This window comes from Photinus pyralis, unplaced genomic scaffold (genome assembly GCF_008802855.1).
Source record: "Photinus pyralis isolate 1611_PpyrPB1 unplaced genomic scaffold, Ppyr1.3 Ppyr1.4_LG2, whole genome shotgun sequence".
Classification (NCBI taxonomy): Eukaryota; Metazoa; Arthropoda; class Insecta; order Coleoptera; family Lampyridae; genus Photinus; species Photinus pyralis.
In genome coordinates, this window is record NW_022170403.1 from 18921809 (window position 1) to 18941986 (window position 20178).

Consider the following 20178-nt stretch of genomic DNA (forward strand, 5'->3'; position numbering starts at 1 on the left):
CGTTATTTTCATCTATATCATTAACCTATTGATGTTCTCCATTCTTACGTTTCTTTGTTCTTGTTCTCATCACTTATTCGTCTCCGTTTCTACTCTTTTTTTCATCCCTAGTTTGTTTTCTATTTTCTTCATTATCTTCAACTCTTTTTAGCTTTCCTTCGTCTATTTTCTGTTTCTTCATCAATCATATGTTGCGTCTCTTGCGCTTCTTTCTCTTTTTATCTTTTGTTTGTGTTGGTATCTTTTCCGTCTCCAGAGCTGGGCAGTATTCGATTTTGTAAATACTTTTTAGTATTCAAATCCTTTAAAGTATTCAAATACTTTGTAATTAAATACTTTTATGGAAGCAGTATTTGTATTTGTAACTCAAATACTTTCACAAATATTTAGTATTCGAATACTTCGCAAAGTATTTGAATACTTAACTTCCCAATCAAAAGTTATAGACTAGAAACCAATTTCGAAATCGAAACTGTTTGAAATTATGGATTCTACAGGCCACATTCTATAAGAAAATTTTTTTTCCGGGTCGATCTGAGACAATTTTTTTTTCGGGGCTCAAAAAAAGGCAGGTGTATAACTTTCCTTTTTTAAACCAATAATTCGACTGCAAACCAAATTTCTCGGGAAACAACTTTTTCTTATTTAATTTTGGTGCGTAGAATCCAAAACCAAAACTATTCGATTTTTTCGAAGACTTCTCAATCAAATTATAAACTAGAAAACCCTATTTCGAAAGAAAAATTCAAAAGGGCTGTAACTTTTGATTGGTAGCGGGCTGGTGGGTTGCCAATCTTGGGAACTGTTTGAAATTATGGAGTTCTACACGCCAACATTCTATACTTTTTTCCTACCTTCCTTTTTTACCAAAAAATCGACTGCACCAAAATTTCTCGGGAAAACACTTTTTCTTATTAATTTTGGTGCGTAGAATCCAAAACAATTCGTACTTTTTCGATCAGACTTCTCAATCAAAAGTTATAGACTAGAAACCAATTTCGAAAGAAAATTCAAAGGGCTGTAACTTTTGAACTAGTAGCCCAATCTTGCTACCTAACTAAACAGATAAACAGTGATTAATACAGCGGTATATCTATGTATAATTTATTTATTGTAACAAAACGGTTAATTTGTTTAAAGAAATTATCTATGTACTATTCTATAGTATAAGTTTTGAGTAATAACGCTAGATATGCCATAATTCTAAAGAAACATATCAAACCCAATAGCGAAATACAATCTGCGGTCACGTTATCCTGAAAGGACAAGATTTGTTAATCATTTCCAAAGATACGTTGTGATATCATCTTACAACTGAAAAGTGGTAGATGTCCAAAATTACGCTTCCGTTCTTTGGGCAAGTTTCACTTCCAGTGCAGTTTATGTAACCAATATCACTCCATTGATTTACCATTAGACCTTCATACCCATAGCGCAGCCATGATAGGTAGGACAACCATTGGAAGTATTTTGGGATGGAGCTGTAAAGATAGTGTTAATTGATTCGGAAATAGTACTTATCCATGTTTATACTCGAGATTAATAAAGAACCCTCCAAAAAGCATGACTGGTATCATCATTGGGGCTGCTAGTGACATTGCCATATCAACAGAGCTGCTCAAACAAGATACGAAGTAACCTAAATCATTAACGATGAGAAACATGCTGGAAGAAAATTGGTCTATTCACCAAAGCTAACTGCCGCATTTGCCACTAAAACCAGAATTCCAGCAGCTGTAAAAAAGTGAGACGCGTCGGGATTCAGGCCAATACTGAAGTAACAAATACAGATAGTGATCACAGGTATTGCAACAAACAAGGGCAGGTCTGCCAAGGTTTTACTTAGGAAATACACATCCGTTCTGTACATTCCATTCCTGTGTTCGCGCAAAAACACTGGAAGTTCGGCGCAAAATACCTAAAGAGGAAAGTTAAAAAAAAATGGTCCTGGCAAAGGGTGATATTACAAACATGAATTACTGAGAACAGGTTTTGGAAGGTCATGTTCGTTATGAACAGGTAAATTACGCCGTTGATGTTCATTACGCCTTCTTCTGTCAGTATTTGTCCAAAATAAATAAGCGCGACAACGGCCGCCATTATCTGGAAGATCACGTGTCAGATTCCGCTAGAGTAGATAGGATGTATTTTTCCCGTCCACATTTTAGTGACGTCATGTGCTACGCCATTTTCTACCGCTGCGTGTAGGTAATCTGAATTTGCTAGCATTCTAGTACTGGCACGTGTAATCATTTACCCGGTAAATTTTGAATGTAAAGTTGTGGTGATTATCTGACCTAGTCGGAGGATTTATTTCGGATAGGTACTCCTCTTTCCAGGATTCAAAGAGTTGGAAGCTGCCGGGCCTAGGTAATGAATTCATAAAGTTAGCTTGCTCCAGAGACTGATGGCCACTTTTACTCCACTCTTTTTTAGTCAGAACCCGAATCTCCCGAAGAAAAAAACTATATTTTGAATAGTACGATCCTGTAGCCCAAAACCGAATGCCCAAAAATGTCTTAATTTCTAAAAATTATATCTCGTAATTAATTTAACCATCTCTCGCTAACAGACAATCGGAATCGCTTTAGCCCCTAAAATGCATGTTAGTTAGGCTGTTACTTGCAAACCCACGCACTCAATTTTTTTGCGTAATTTCATTCTTACAACATATCTCTGTACTACTTGAACCATTTTTAAATAGCGCCTATAGCAAAGGTCTGCATACATCTTAAGGAGCTTTGGAATGTTGATGAATTCTTGCCTTTATAACCAGACCGTTCAAGGCTTACTAATTATTTTTTAGAGTATTGTAGCGAGTATCTCAGACATCGGGGCGCCAGCAGACGCCATGAAGTCGATAAAAGATTAATCACTGACGATAAGGAATGAACGCGGAAATATGGTACGCGCTCCCTGATTTTGGAAGAAACTTTCCGATTGTTATATAGGCAAGCTGCTCGTATGTGACGGTATAAACCTGTGTACAAGACTGTTCATTTAATAATTAATTGTAAATAAATAAATCACGTAACGTTAGAGTATTGTAGAACGTTTCTAGGACTCGCTAGGTTCTCCTAGTCACATGCGAATTATCCATAAATGCAATAGTAGCTTTTAGAGAATAGAGGGGGAGGGAGCTAAGTGATATTAAAGCAAAGATGGTCAACATTTTCCGTTGGGTTCAAAACAAGTGGAACCTTAATCATTCAACTATTATATTTCTAAAATCAGAATTTAAGGAGAATTTTAGAATCATTTAAAGTTCTGACATGTTGTCAGTTTTATTAGCCGCTAAGAACCTCGTTGCTTTTTTAGAAAGCGTTCAGTAGTACAGGAGAGCTATTGAAAGCTCTGCAGAGCAAGGTCAGCAGAATACAATCAAACATATTGCATAATTAGGCGCTAATTAGGTGCTAATTAAGTGTCCTCTTCCCGAATGAAATGCTCTTTTTTTTAAATTATGAACCTGGCAGAACATGTAAGAAGGCAGTGTAACAAACAATCCAGAAATCTCGATAGATATCGAGGCACTATTAAAGATGTCATCCGTGATGAAAAGTTGTGTTTCGAGTTCAGTTCCTACATCGACGCGTTGTTGTGATGTTTAAATTTATATTTTTGTAACCTGAAGCTATATTACAGTTCAAGAACTTTGAAATAGAATGTTAATTCTCTAAGTGATATTACCGTTAGTCTACCTAACTCAATTGCAGATTTTAGTTTTGAGAATCAAAAAACCTTACAATGTTAAACTCCATGGTCGCTCTTAGGTTGATAAGCGCCCGGAAACGTAAAGGTGAATAAGAGGGTAGCTACCACGATTCCATTCTCGAGAAATTGTTTAGGTAAATTGTGTGCTACTGCGCTTTTATCACTTATAATTGCACAAGCGGTTTGTATTTTACCGAGTAAATTTGGGTTGTTTAGGTAATGAAAATCTGTTGCCTAGCAATTAGATGAGAAAAACTGCGACACCGAAGGTTCTCTCCTTATTCTACTTCCAAGCTTCACTGACGCTATTTGTGGATTTATCTTACAAGTTTTGAGGCCGTTTTGCAGTATGTAACAACGATTACGCACTCACTTGTATGAATAATCATTTTTAGGCTTTTGTTCTTTTTATTCTTACTTCTTGCTTTTGATTTACGATTGACTTCTTTATTACCTACCGGATTGTGTTTTCGACATCGATATTTCGGAATGGAAACGCTGAATTTTGGATCTAATACTACTTTGTTTACATTGCTACTAAATAGAAATTTAGTTGTATGTATCTTTTAAAGTATTTTCTTAAAATTTAAAGTAATTTTTATGCTTTCACGTAGGTACTGATGTAAGGGCAATTAGTAGTCGAACCAAATTTTACTTTTGCTAAGTTGTCATTCGAGCTATTGAGTCATTTTAAGTATTAATTGCAGTTCTCAGTATACGATTAGCCTCAGTGTCAGACATTACATTGCTATACGCGATATTTTGTGCAGCGCGATCATTATCTTGTTGTTTGTTGTGTTTTTGTCTGTTTACAGTCAAAATTATTACTTAAATTTTGATTTCAGGCTCTATATCTTTTGTCCTTTGTAAAGTAACAGCCACATAAATAAATCTCCAATAAAACATTAAAAAAATAGTTTACGGGGTGGTTTTTATTGTAGGTCCAAAATTACAAAACTTCATATTAAAAATCTCACGTTTGTTTAATGAAACACCCTGTATTTTTTCTGTCATCTATTAGATCCTCCAAAAACGTTCAACTTTTGATAATAAAGTCCTATACCTATCTTTGATAGTTTTCGAAATATCTTGGTTTTTCCGGTTTTTATATTCTAATCTTAAATAAGTTCTAATTTACATCATTCTGAGGTGAATATGAAAGACAGTGCAGACACAAACAAGAGGGGCGAAGGGGTGAATTGCTGATTGAGTATATAAACTCAAAAAACAAAAGTTTTTTTCCTTTCCTCCTTTCCTTTATTCCAAGTGCCTATGTATTAAATTTCATTTAAATACTTTTATAAATAAAAAAGTTTGCAATTCGGTTTATAAATGGTCGAGACGCTAAAAGGGCACTGTGAATTTTGAATCGATTGGACTCAACTTTTGGCATTGCGTATTATATGGCTGAAGTTATACACATATTGAATTTCATGCAATTCAGTTCATAACTAACGGAGATGTAAAAGCGATCGAACATTTCTAAACAAAGTTATCGTTCACACGGACAGATAGAGGGACAGACAGACAAAGGAACAGACGGACAGACCAACAGACAGACGACAGACAGCAATACGAAATTAGAAACGATCTCTAGGATCGTTAACAAACGGCAAAAGTGTAAAATTATGGAACATGTAAAAAACGGTTTGTTGGTTTTTTTACAATAACTTTTTTAGCAATAAACGCAGAAAAATTCCTTCCTTGGTGCAATCCTCGACACCATAATGAACCAAATAGCGAAAAAAGTAGAACAGTAGTTCTTAAGATAAACAACTAGTAGCGTCTCAATGAACGAGCGGACGAACGGACGGACGGACAAAGTGGCCACAATAGCGCATTTTTTTTATTTTTGTAGAAATGCGCTAAAAAAGGCACCTTTGTTAACGAAATTAGACAGGAGGTGTAGATATTACTCTGTCAACTCCGCTAATTAGGGTAAACATAACTAACTGGCATGTATATCAGATCAGAACTCACTCTCGACCGTAAGCATGTAAGGTTCGAGATAAAGGCACCATGCATACAGTCAATTATAATCAACGTCCCTCAACTGACGGACTGGTGTTTCTATGAGGAGTATATTAAGTCTGAGGTTGATTGAATGTTAATAATTTAAATCTGACCTTAATTTAATACGAAATTTAATATTCTCAAAAGTAGCTAGCTCAAATAGATTTAAAAGCAACTTCACTCATTTCCCATTTGTGAAAAATAACGTTCCGAATTCTCTCACATAAAGTACATGAAATACTTTGTTAACTAGCGGGACCTTCTGCAGTCCAGAAGGTACCTGAAGGTCCTGGATACGGTAACCTTAGACTGAAATTGTATTTCGAGATGACTGTCGCTAAGTAATTTTAACACTCCAGCATTTACCTCTGCACAGACGAAACAGTCAGCGATATTCAAAAATCCAACGGTGTCTGTAGATACGCCCACGGTAGTTGTCGTTTAAAATTTTGAAATCAGAGAGCTCAGAATGGACCTCCAAGAGAAAATCAAAAAGAAAGCTGAACAGCAAACAAATAAATTGGCTAAAATTCAATTCAATTCCTGAAGCCTACAAGCAATTCCTATAGCTAGTCCAACCATTAAGTTTTTTTTTAAAGCTCAGAGTCGAATAACGCCAAAAGATCGATATAAGGTGCTGTCTTTATTAAAGAATCCGAACCTTCTGGGGTGTATTTCTAGTGAACTTTCATTCATATATTTTTAAGATGGTGGTCATTAGAAATCCAAGTGGTTAAATTAAGCGTAAGGGATCATTTATAATTTTGTATTGTTGTCTGTCGTCTGTCTGTTGGTCTGTCCGTCTGTTCCTTTGTCTGTCTGTCCCTCTATCTGTCCGTGTGAACGATAACTTTGTTTAGAAATGTCCGATCGCTTTTACATCTCCGTTAGTTATTAACTGAATTGCATGAAATTCAATATGTGTATAGTAGTCCAGGGAATAGAGGGTTTTAACTTGCAAAATGAGAAGTAGTTCCAATTTCTTTTGCATGTCATAGACAGTCTTCTGGTGGTTAAGAATCTAAGTTTTCGACCTCCCACTCCTTGTGCTTCCCCCGTACCACCCCCAAAACCCCTGAAATTTGGTTGGTTTCTTAGTTTTTCAATCATGCCTTTTTAATGGTTCACTTTAGAAAAAAATATTGTTATCAGAAATTATAGACTATAAAATTCTACAGAACTTTGATATACACTACTTTTTTTGTAAAATGTTTATTAAAAAAGATATAGAGCTTGAGAGTTGGTTATATTTTGAAGAATTCTGAAATTTCTATGTAGATGTTTTAACCAAATTTTATACTTTATCTCTATAATTAAGAGTTTTATGAGAAAATATCTTGAACTTATCGTGGTATAAACCCCCCTACCCTGCACCCTTACCAATGGGGATGCATAATAATTCAACTTTCTACCCTTGCTAGTGGGGATAATTGAATCCCTGCGAGATTGTAGCGCTTTCTAATATACTTTTAAAATTAAAAAATTGTTTCACTTCAGTTCAGTTTCACACCCCTCCCCCCTCCCCGCGTGGTAGAAATAGATAATTAAACGCTCTTGTGGCGATTGTGAAGTTAGTCAGAGAGTACAACGCTTATTATATATTATGTGTTCTATTCCTCTTTAAATATCTATTCCTACCGCGGATGGGGGGGCGTGGGAGGGGGGATGAAGGATTTTAAGGATGAAGCTGAACTGAAGTGAGATAATTTTTTTGTTTCAAAGGTATATTAGAAAGCCCTACAATCTCACAGTGATTCAAATATCCCCACTAGCAAGGGTTGAAAGTTGAATTATTATGCATCCCCTTTGGTAAGGGTGCAGCGTAGGGGGATTTATATCACGATAAGTTCAAGATATTTTCTCATAAAACATTATAGAGATAAAGTATGAAATTTGGTTTAAAACATCTACATAGAAATTTCAGAATTCTTCAAAATATAACCAACTCTCAAGCTCTATATCTTTTTTAATAAACATTTTCCAAAAAAGTAGTGTATATCAAAGTTGTGTAGAATTTTATAATCTACAATTTCTGATAACAATATTTTTTTGAAAAATGAATCTATACAAAGATATGACTGAAAAACTAAAAAACCAACCAAATTTCTTTGGTTTTAAGGGTGGTGCGGGGGAAGCACAAGGGGTGGGAGGTCGAAAACTTGGATTCTTAACCACTAGATATTCTTTCATGACATGCAAAAAAATTGGAACTACTTCTCGTTTTGCAGGAAATGGTCCATTTTCAGTCTCTATTTCCTGGACTATAGCTTCAGCCATATAATACGCAATGCCAAAAGTTGAATCGAATCGATTCAAAATTCACAGTGCCCTTTTCGCATCTCGACCACTTATAAACCGAATTGCAAACTTTTTTTCTTATAAAAGTATTTGAATGAAATTTGATACATAGGCACTTGGAATAAAGGAAAATCAAACGCCAATTTCAAAATTTGGTTTTGCGCATGCGCAGTGCCAACTTTTTTATTTATGGAAGAATTTAAATGAAATGTGATACATAGGCACTTGGAATAAAGGAAAATCTAACGCCAGTTTCAAAATTTGGTTTTGCGCATGCGCAGTGTCAACTTTTTTTATTTATGGAAGCATTTAAATGAAATTTGATACATAGGTGCTTGGAATAAAGGAAAATCTAGCGCCAGTTTAAAAATTTTATTTTGCCCATGCGCAGTGCCAACTTTTTTTATCTATGGAAGCATTTAAATGAAATTTAATACTTTGGCACTTGGAACAAAGGAAAATCTAACGCCAGTTTCAAAATTTAGGTTTGCGCATGCTCAGTTCCAACTTTCGCATGCGCATAACTTTCTTATTTAGAAAAGCATTGAAATGAAATTCTTCTTATAAACTGAAATTGAAATAGCATGTCAAAAATGGATTGCTCATGTGCAACGCTATCTTTCATATTATTTGTCGTCGGATTTTTACGATTTTAACAGAAGTTGTATCTTACCAATGGGAAATGAATGCAAGTGGAAATGCACTTTATGTAAATCGTTTACGATTACTTTTTAACTTGTTATATATGACAAGAGCTCTCCACCTTAATTCTGAACAATGGGAAGCGTTATAGCACTGCACCGAACCAAGGGAACCGAGGAACCTAGTAGGACACCTAACAATTCTTGAGGAGGATCGTACAAAAGAGGTGGCCTACCTTTAGGAAAGGTACACAGACGGTTCAAAACAAAAAGATGGTAACACATGGATGGGGGTTTTTTTCCATGGGTAAGCATGTACGGAACGATCTGAAAGGACGCTTAGAAAGCATTGGTAGTCTTCCATTGAGCAGTAAATTTTACAGGACTTCTGAGCTTTTATAAGTAAATATTTTTTATTGCAATATCTTTCAAATTTGGAAAACAACAATTGAAAAATCAACAAAATTCACCAGGGTAGCTTAACGTGCAGTAGAACAAAATCCTTAGACTACATCACATCATCACCGCAATTAAAAAATGCGCGAGACCCAGAAAAATTACCCATGCCACTTAAGTGCTTTGTTGGTAGTAAAATTCATTTTACGCAAGCGCAACCCGTGCAAATTTTACAATTCAAATTCACTGTCAGCAAATTGCATAAGTATAAAGAGGTGGAAGGGAAAAACTCCATTCTATCTACATAGTACATTATCGCAACTTACAAATGTCTGTATCAGTCTCACTTTGATCAATAGGGGTTCCTTTATAACGCTCAACCAAGACCTCCAAAGAACCGCGCCGAATTGAGTGCACCACGACGCCTTGTACGGGGTCGTTTTACGTCTCCCATTAAAATAGTCGCCAAATTTGTACTCTTCCTTTTCCTAAAACATTCAGACTGCATCCATTTTACTCGACCAATTGTATACCCACAACTGTAGCTGCCTCAACGGCGAGCTTAACACCGTAATCAGATCGGGCAAATCCATCACAAATCATGTTCACGGCCTGCTTGCAGGATTCCTCCCGACCTGGTATTATCGCCAGCAGCTGCACGAAGTAATCAGCTGGATTGTAATTCGGCGGACAAGGCGCGTCCAATCTGAAAGATCAGTTTAGAGCCCCTGGCCCGTGCGCGTTTGTATCTTACGAGGCGAAAAACAGCTCCGCTTCCTTAGGGGTGCCGAGGAAGGCAACGCGACCTTCGGCCACCAACAGAATCTTGTCGAACATTGCATATAATTCCGAGGAAGGCTGGTGAATTGTGCAAACTACCGTCTTGCCCAACTGAGCGAGCCTTTTCAAGACCTGCACGACGTTCATTGCCATGAACGAGTCCAAGCCGGAAGTGGGCTCGTCGCAGAACATCAGGGACGGGTTCGTAAGTACCTCGGCGGCGAAGGACAGCCTCTTCATTTCCCCTCCAGAAATACCCTTAATTCTTCCCGTGATGCCTATCGTCGTGTTTTCGCACTTGGACAAGCCCAGCTCGATTATTACCTCGTTCACCCTCTCCATTCGCTGTTTGTACGGAATGTGCCTGTCCATGCGAACTAACGCCTGAAATGTTACGATTAGCAATGCGTCGACGAATTTGGGCCGTACCTGGAAGATTAAGTGCTCTTTCACAGTCAGTGTTCCGATGAAGAGATCGTCTTGTTGAACGTATGCCAGTTTGCTGGTGAGCGCGTTTGAGCTGATCGGCACGCCGTTGGCACATCTCAGTCCAGAAACCACCATGCGCGAGGCGGATCGTGCAGTGAGCACGTTCAGGAGAGTCGTTTTTCCGGCTCCGCTTGAACCAAGTATTGCTAGTAGTTCGCCGGGCCGAGCTATACCGTTCACTTAAATAAAGATTTCAATTATTAATATCATCAAGAATTCATTGACAACTTTAAGGATTGAGGAGACTTAGAATCCAATGAATTAAATATTATAGAGAGTGGAGACGAGAGTCATGAAGAAGATTGTAATTATCTGGTCAGGTGCTGATAAAAAATTGTTATCGGATAAGAATTAATTGATTTTTCGCAACGTCACGTGCGAGATAAAGGATGCAGGTGTTAATTTGTTAGTGAACGGGGTTTTTGCTTGAATAGGAAGAATTAAGCGATACTGTCTTGGATTATTTTGAAAGAGTGTCATTGTCTGTGACGCTAATTTTGGTACTGTTAATCCAACCGTCTATGCAATTAAAAAAAAAAGAAACGTAATCGTAAATGTTTTGCCATTTTATACATTTCTATTTGCGACATATCCAGCGTGTCTCCAAAATTTTCTGCACATTTTTAAAATTCCTTAAAAATGCCCAAGATCTTCAAACCATTTGACATTCGCAAAGTATTCAAAATTTCCCATCTTTACAATATTCGGCACTTAAAACCGTTTTCGGTATTTCCAAAAAATTTCGGACATCTTATAACGGATGGTCACTTTAAGCTTAGAAAATTTTGGTTTTGGATTTACAATTACCGATATAGGAAATTCGCGTATCGCTTCATAGTGAAAGCCGGTGGAACTAATATGCGAAAAAATGAAGCGCGTTATGATACGAAAGGAGAGTACTAACAGATAAGCGCCAAAGTGCCAGTGTTGCCAGTTCTAAAAACCGTCTTGTCACATGAGGGACGCCTGTTCTGCTATACCTTCACATGCATTAAAAAACTCTTGGTTTTCGTCGGGGCGATTCGACTTTCGGACTCGGCGACTACATAAGTAACAAGTTAAAAAGTAATCGTAAACGATTTACATAAAGCGCATTTCCACTTGCATTCATTTCCCATTTGTAAGATGCAACTTCTATAAAATCGTAAAAATCCGGCCATAAATATGAAAGATAGCGTTGCACATGGGCAATCTATTTTTGTCGTGCTACTTCAATGTCAGTTTATGAGAAGAATTTCATTTCAATGCTTTTCTAAATAAGAAAGTTGGAACTGCGCATGCGCAAAATAAAATTTTGAAACTGGCGCTAGATTTTCCTTTATTCCAAATGCCTATGTATCAAATTTCATTTAAATTCTTCCATAAATAAAAAAGTTGGCACTGCGCATGCGCAAAACCAAATTTTGAAATTGGCAGTTGATTTTCCTTTATTCCAAGTGCCTATGTATCAAATTTCATTCAAATGCTTTTATAAGTAAAAAAATTTGCAATTCGGTTTATAAATGGTCGAGATGCGAAAAGGGCACTGTGAATGTTGAATCGATTCGATTCAACTTTTGGCATTGCGTATTATATGGCTAAAGCTATGCCCATATTGAATTTCATGCAATTCAGTTCATAACTAACGAAGATGTAAAAGTGATCGAACATTTCTAAACAAAGTTATCTTTCACACGGACAGATAGATGGACAGACAGACAAAGGAACAGACGGACAGACCAACAGGCAGACGACAGATAGCAATGCAAAATTATAAACGATCTCTAGGATCGTTAATAAACGGCAAAAGTGTAAAATTATAGAACATGCAAAAAACGGTTTTTTGTTTTTTTACAATAACTTTTTGTAAGCAGTACAGAAAAAATTCCTTCCTTGGTACAAGACTCGACACCATAACGAACCAAATAGCGAAAAAAGTAGAACAATAGCTCTTAAGGTAAAGAACTAGTAGCGTCGCAAAACGAGCGGACGGACGGACGGACGGACGGACAAAGTGGCCACAATAGCGCATTTTTTTTTTGTGGAAATGCGCTAAAAATTGGGTAAGAGAGACGGATTCTTTTCGAGCAATAAGATCGCATAAAATTTTATTTTCAATTAAAGGTTCGAGAGGAGGCCGTATAATCGAAGTATACGAAAGAAGTATCAGCCGCGTCTTCATACGTAATATTTTTTGCGAAAGCTGAAATTAATTGCCGGCATAACGAAAGAAACTGTGCCCCCATTTCGACAAAATTATTGTCGTGGGTGCTTTGTAAATTCATTGCTATTACAAGCAAGACCTGTAATAAGTGGCGTATTTCGACAGCCGGGTCAATTTATTTTCAAATGTAAAAATACAGTATGAATACGTTACTTGCTTAGTGTACTTGCGTTTGAATGAATTGTCGCCACGAAAGCGTTGTGGTTAAAGTACACAGTACGTAATTTAATTTTACCCGTATCGCAATCCGAAATCCACTTATTAGTGGGTTTTTGGATGTAACGAGAATTAACCACCCCTGTCGATGAAGTATGGTTCTCTTATGGACTGCTAAAACGAGTTTCTGAAACACATGGTCATAACACTTGGTATTTAAGATCAGGCATTCTGCAATGTAATGTGTGAACAATCAGAGTCGCTGCCAAAGTGCAAGTAAACTGTAATAGCTATTGCTGTGCCTTTCCGTGAGCCAACTGTCAATTTGAGAAAACTTTAACCCATCGGTAAACGTAAATTTATTGAATTTTTGCATTGCATAAGAATAGTAGTCTACTGTTTTTGGGAATGTTGTATAATAGTTATTTATGTATTAAGGGCACAATAGTGATGTTTATATTCTCGAGGGCGACGAGTTAAAAAGCTCGAGGGCCTATGGCCCGAGAGCTTTTTAGTCGCCCCAGAGTATAAACATGAGTTTATGCCCGTGGTACATACACAATTTTATGTTTTACAAATAGTTTTCTTCGTCAAAATTCGTTTACAAAATAATTCATTATGTTTGATCGAGTATGCTTGGTTCGAATTTGTTAATGTGATTGAAACCATCCAAACGTCAAACGTAATTTTAAATAATTCAATTCATCGTGAATGAGCAAGAAGTTCCAGAAACTATACGAAATAAGGCCAATCTTGTGATTTAGTAGGTATTGACAATTAATATTTGACGTTTCTAATTTTCAAAGACCTGCAAATATTTGTTTGTTTTGTCATTAAGTATAAATGAGTTACTATGGTGATACTTAATGCCCTAGGGCATAAAGTGGTACTTTACGCCCGCGTATCACAGATATAAAATGTGCTATGATAGGTTAGTAAGACATAAAAACATTTTATGCTTAAAGTCAATTTAACAATCCTGAAGAGGTCGACCCACGGAAGTTTATTCCGTGAACCGATTTGTAGATTTTTACCACTCGCGCATTAGTAAAGAAAATATTTCATTGGGCTAAATGACAATTTTTGAACGTTTTAAAGTATCAGGAATCCGAATCAGACAAAATCTAGATTATGTCGATCGGTCTGTCGGTCTGCCTGTCCCTAGTCTCATTTCAGATTGAAACTAAATTTGGTACACATATTATTAGACCTCAGAGAACGTAGAACGCACATGCACAGATGTGGGTGATATCTGTGCTAACCACGCAAATTTTTTATGAATGATAAGTGAACTCAAACAAAAAATTTTGGTGATTTGCATCTCCCGCAGTAAGGGAGATATTGCATTAGGGTAAAAAAATGATAGTTTTTTACGGAAATACCCGTTTTGAAGCATCAGGAACCCGAATCAAACAAAATCTGGATGATGTCGATTGGTATGTCTGTCTGTATGTTTCATGTCCGGCTAAACGCCTGAACCGATTAGAACCAAATTGAGTACACATATTCTTCGATAATTAGACATAAAAGGAAGAGCCCCCCCCCCCACTGTGAAACATTTTTTTCTAAAACGTTTAGTGCTTTCACCTCCCATAATCCTTGTTTTAAGGAGGGTCTTCAATTTTCCATTTCTGGGGGATTAGATACTTCCCCAGGTATTATCAGGTCGGTGTGAAGTGCTGAAAATATTTTGGGGGGCAGCGTGGCACCGGGGGGTCTGGGAGATACCCCCCCTAAAGGAGGTTTCGATACTATTCGCGCGAAAGAGACCATAACTGTGAGTGACAGTTCTAGGATAATCTGTTCAGATAAGCCCATCATTGCTTTCGTTACTGGGGGGTATTAGGCCTCCCGGTGAGAATTTTTTTTTCAGAACGATTAGCACTTTCACCTCATTCTTTTTTTAAAAAAAGACCATCCATTTTTCCCTGCGAGGGTAGGTTACATCTCCCAGGTAATATCATGTCTGCGTGAAGTGTTAGAAGTATCTTGAGGGACAGGGCAGCGAGGTATAGAAAACCCCTTATCAAATGATGATTCGACGTTCCTCGAGCGAAAATGACCATAACTGCCAATGAAAGTTCTAGGATAATATTTTAAGGCAAGCCCATCAATGCTTTGGTTACTAGTGGGTTATTCCATACCACCCAGTCCCCCCGGTGATAAAGCTTTTTTCCAAAACGTTTAGCGCATTCACCTCTCATGATACTAACCTTCCATTTTCCCTTTTTGCGAGGGTAGGTTACATCCTCCAGGTAATATAATCATGTCCGTGTGAAGTGTCGAAAGTATTTTTAGGGACACCAAGCGCCGGGGGTGGGGGTGGGAGGTATAGAATAACCCTCAGCAAAAGAAGATTCGATGCTCCTCTCGCGAAAATGACCATAACTGTCAGTCAGGGGATAAGTTTTTTTCCAAAACGTTTAGCACTTTCACTTCTGATATTTTTCTTAAAAAGGACCTTTTCATTTTTCTCTTTTTGCGATGGTAGATCACATCCCCCAAATGTGAGTAAGGGTGCTAGGGTAATGTTTTACACTGGTTTTAAAGTATGCTTCCCAACCCCCCCCCCTCCGGCGATAATTTTTTTTCCAAATTTGTACTAGCACTTTCACCGCTCATTGATACTTTTTTTTAACGGGGACCTTCCATTATTCCCTTTCTGCGGGGATTGGTTACACCCCCAGGCAATATCATATCTGTGCGAGGTGTTGTGAAGTATTTTGGGGACAGCGTAGCATCGGAGGGTCTGGGAGGTATGGAATACTCCCCCCCCCTCCCCCCAAGCAAAGGAGGATTCGATACTCTTCTCGCGAAAGTGACTGTGAGTGAGAGTTCTAGGATAATCTTTTGAGGTAAACCCATCAATACTTTCCTTAATGGTGACAAATTTCTTTCTAAACCGTTGTTGCCTATTCGGCATTTCCAAAAATTTTTTTAATTTATTACACATCCTCCAAATTTTGTAGGCATTTGCAAAACTTGCACGTTTCTCAAACTGCCGACATATCAAAATTTATGGCATACCTCAAACATCCCTTTTTTTCCAAATTTCAAGTTCAAACGAATTCCGCTATTTCCAAAATTTTTTCCATATCTCCGCAATATCTTTTTCCTACAATCTATTGACATTTCCGCACTAGTGCGGGAATTGGCCACTTTGCGCACGCGATTTGATTAATTCTTAAACGATTGCAGGAAAAACGTTGTTCCTCACAAGCGCGCGAAGGTGATTCCGAAACGAAAGCAGGATGTTACCAAAACGAGCGTTACGACTGTTAGGAAAATAACTATTGCTTTTCCAAAATGTTTTCATATCCCTATTCCTAAACATTTTAAAAACCTGAAACGCACGTTTAGTCCTTGTTCCTTCAGCAAGTTCAATGTTTTTTAGCGCATTTTTTTAAGAACTATTGTTTGCGTTTTGTCCGTCCGTCCGCTCGGATGTCCGGACTCACTTCTACCGTTTTGAACTACTTCTAGGCATTGATTCTAGGGGAATGGTCCTACAGTCCTGGAATTTTTTGCAGTAGGTACCTTGAAGGTGTGCCAGACGGCCATCAAATTTCGCTGTCTAAAAGCCGGCCCCCCCCACCCTCACGAATTATTTCCTGAGATGCTGTTTTTGAAAGTAAAACGTGCATAACTTTTACATACGACAACCAAAATTAGTCTCAGATTTTGAATACGCATGCATTTAGTAGTTCCAAGTAAAACTTTTGAGGAGAGTGGGGGGGGGGTAATCACACGTTCTGCATTCATGGTACTCTAATGAAAGGTTTCATCGAAATAAATTGGTTTGTAGAAACTATGACTTTCCCGCGTGATTGTTTTTCGAGATAAGTGGGTGACGCAACCAGGTGGGGGGGGGGGGGGGTTGAAAATTAATTTTATCTTTCATCAGATTGTAGTGGAACCGGTTTTTTTTCCTTCATGGTACTTTAATGAAAGGTCTCAACGACTGGTATCATCAATTTCTATAAACAATAGTCGTCCCCCTCGACCCCTTATCGTAATCGTATATATTCCCTTATATCTCCAGAAGGGAATGTCAGGAAAGGTACTCACAAACAGCTGAAAGAAATATATCCATTGGTGATATCAAAGCTTTAAGAGGGTATATCTGCAGAATAGAGTGTCGGAGGATTCTGAATGTATGTCAGGTGGCCTTTAAATTTAAATTATGTGTAAAGAGCCTCCTCCCCATTAATCATCTACCAAGAAAGTAAACATCCAACCATTTACTAAGCTATTTCGGTTAAAAAATGCGCTTTATTGGCACATGAGTTGTGCACAATTTATACTTGTTTCGATTCCTCAGCTTTCTCGACTTCCTGAGCTATCCCAGCTTCCGTAGCTTCCTCTCCTTCAGCCTTTTCAAGATGGATTACGTCACCTTCCCCGATTTCGTCATCGACATCGACTTGTGTGACATTGGAAATCAGGTCTGTCTGTGGTGCACAAAATGAACGACGAATACTTTCTTTCAGCTAGAGACCTGCCAAATAAATGGCTGCTCCGGTTTTTTTAAGGTAAAAAAAGATCAAGGGGCGATACCCTCGACGCCATTTTTGAAGTTATTGTTTCCTAGCATCCAAAAGCAGTTTACCATATGGACCAATCTCGCGAATTCCGATCGAAAATCGTGGCAAAGGCACGTGATTTTAATTTTTATTATGGGTTACACACATGAACCGGAAAATAACGTACAAATTAATTCTGACCAATTAATTGAGCGGTAATAATCTATATTTATAGAAAGTAAAGGTCCAAAAGGTTATCAAAGGCGAATGTCGCCTTTAAACTGACGCGCACTCGCAGTGCCAAGAAGAAGTGTCGCAAAACATACCGTTTTTGAGTATTTGTTTCCCTTGCCCATTGATATGGCCGTCACCGAAACCGCAGCCCAAAAATCCCCTTTTGGGCTTGGTGCTTTCGAGCGTGAAGACATTTACCTCGCTCCATGTGAAGGTAATCTTTTCGGAATACGATAGTGATTTTAGCGCATTTTCGACATCGCCATTAGTCTAGAAGGAATCATTTTTTGCAAACAGAATTGAAGATGTAAAATCACTTACGTTTGCGTTATAAGAACGGTGGTTATTAGGCGAAATTAGGGGTTCCGTTTCTATACCCTTCGAATGCATTATACCAGGACGCTCCTAATCTGATCACAACACATTACTGTTATTAAATTAATTTACACTGTAACTGAATCAACGTTATCGCGGTGATTACACAAATTCTTAGTTTTTTTTTAACAAATAATCTAGATATCGTAGTTAACTGAACCGCCTTCAAACAAACAACTGGAAACGTATTAATTTCGCCCCGTTTTACTTAATCTGGTTATTTCAGCTTCACTTACTCTTTACGTGGTATCGCGTTACAAAAATCGATTAGATGGTATTTAAAAAATCAGCCAGTTTTCAATTACAATTTCTCCGGTTGTCGTCCATTTGCTAACCGCTATGCAACTTAAGCGCGGAGCGAGTCGTTATTTTTTACGCTCTCATAAAGTTTATCCTTAATTATGCAACTTTATCAATAAATGCGGAATATTAATAGTTTCAACGGCTATCAATACATACAGCGTCATCGTCTAAGTCAAATTGGGCGACGCTAACGATGTCGTCACTTAACGATTGTTGTGCTTTTCTCTTTGGACCGCATTTTTTAGTACGACGCCTATGGCTATAAAGAAATAAAGCCATTGTCAGTGTATTTCATAGCACCCATAACAAATCTGTTGGAGGAGGGAAGGAAGGAAGTAGTCCAGCTTGGAATGGATCAAGTTAGGGGTGCAGGCCGTGCAGACGGTGGCCGATAGAGTAACTGAAACTATAGTGTTTTACATATGGGGCACTCAAAAATCCAAGAGGGTGGGGTAGGGTCGTGATCTTGGTTTGGACAGGAGTTACTGTAGTAGAACTAACACACTGAACTGAAATGGACAGTTGAAAATCTTCTTTCCTCAACACGTGACTCGACCAATTCTTCTTTGTGTTGTTAATGGTGTCCATCACCTTTCTCCAACCCTTTCCAGTACTTCCTCATCTCTCTGTCTATCGAATTGATGTCAATGTCCATCCCCATACCCACATTTCCAAAGGTTCCATTTTTCCGACCTTCTTCATTGATCTTAGGGGTCCCCCAGTCGGAACCTATATTACAATTGGAAACTTTGGGGAAAAATACAGAGACTCCTATACCTTGGGACCAACGACACCCCGACTGCTGAAATATACCAGAGAACCACGGCTGCTGAAATATGAGCGAACCAAAATGACAGCCGGAGACCAACGACATCGGACCCCGCGCTGGTCACGGAACTTCTCAGGTACTCCCAAGTTTGCAATGAGACGGGGACCAACGACCAAAACACGCGCATGCGCACATGACCGAAGTGATCCAAAATGACCCTAATGGACCTCAGAATTTCTTATGGGAAATAAGGAAATTCCCATCTCTGCCACAGATGAAAAATTCTTACCTCAGCCCAGGCTCGAACATCCGACCTCCCGGCTATGTAGCCCAATGCTCTACCACTGAGCTACACAGTAAGGTACCTTGAACAAGTCCAGTTGCAATCACCTCGTTGTTCTGATTAACAACTCTGCATCCTTCCTTGTTGAAGATAACTGTATGTTCATAGCTCAAAATCTACGAAATTGAGAGCAAGTTCGTGTGAATCTCAGCAGATGGAGTACCTCTTTCAAGTTGACACCATCGTATCCCATTTCTTACGTCCTTTTATTCTCTCCATTTGCGGTAAATTGGAAACCCATTCTTGATATTTTCGCTGACTAATTAATTTTTAGTAAAAGAACGTAGACCTATAACCTAATGTAATTAATAAGTTTCTTACTAAAAGAACAATAATAATCGTGAAGTGAAAAACTAACCTGATATTGGAAAAACAAACAAAATTCAATTTCTTTCTTCAACAGTTTTGTGCGAAAGAAAAAACAATAACAAATTAATTATACTACGCACACAAAAAAAAGTCAAATGCAGTTAACCATATAAAATATCAAAGACATCAAAGACACGTACAAAACCTAATTCCTTAACTGAACTAAAAATATTCCTGCTGGCCAGATAATTTAACCTATCATAGGAAACGATGTAACGATTTATTTTAAGCAAACAAATCTAAATAATCAAATTTAAGTAAGTAAGCGTACTTTAAATACTAACAAAATATACTTGTTTCTAGTTTAATATCTTTCACTATTAATTCGCACTGAACGGAAATACCAAAGTTGGCCGGATGAAATAATCCCATCTCTCATCATCTTTCATTAAGAGCCAGATACGAGAACAGGATAAGGAATCCGAGCCGACAATAGACAATAAAGATAGACCAGATGAATATAAAGATCGATGCAGAAACCGAGTAAGTGCCCAGACAAGATGAAGGTAGAAAATAAATGGTTTTAGCGTTACACAAAAACTTGTTAGAAATCGATTGATCTGCGAAAATTG

The 20178-nt window shown here is 37.8% G+C and overlaps 1 protein-coding gene across 2 annotated transcripts; it reads right to left on the reverse strand.

The window, feature by feature from the left end:
• Positions 1 to 1090: 1090 nt before the first annotated feature.
• LOC116162921 (protein white-like) lies at positions 1091 to 18192 on the reverse strand. 2 transcript variants are annotated; one of them, XM_031476685.1, is made up of 11 exons: positions 17769 to 18192; positions 17540 to 17717; positions 10272 to 10510; positions 9817 to 10226; positions 9600 to 9768; positions 9389 to 9544; positions 1972 to 2103; positions 1690 to 1918; positions 1534 to 1639; positions 1313 to 1481; positions 1091 to 1256 (listed from the first exon to the last, which is right to left on the reverse strand). In XM_031476685.1, exons 1-11 carry the CDS (start codon positions 17835 to 17837, stop codon positions 1155 to 1157), a joined length of 1959 nt encoding a protein of 652 aa, XP_031332545.1. In that variant the 5' UTR covers positions 17838 to 18192; the 3' UTR covers positions 1091 to 1154. The 2 variants fall into 2 exon arrangements, with proteins under 2 accessions (XP_031332545.1, XP_031332544.1); XM_031476684.1 differs by having other exon boundaries at positions 9389 to 9550; positions 17769 to 18191.
• Positions 18193 to 20178: the final 1986 nt, after the last annotated feature.

Coding starts and splice junctions, on each gene's coding strand:
- LOC116162921 (XM_031476684.1), bottom strand. CDS start 17,837: ATGCATTCGAAGGGTATAGAAACGGAACCCCTAATTTCGCCTAATAAC. Junction 9,769..9,816: donor GCGGAGCTGTTTTTCGCCTC/GTAAGATACAAA, acceptor CTGATCTTTCAG/ATTGGACGCGCCTTGTCCGC. Junction 1,257..1,312: donor ACATCTACCACTTTTCAGTT/GTAAGATGATAT, acceptor TTGTCCTTTCAG/GATAACGTGACCGCAGATTG.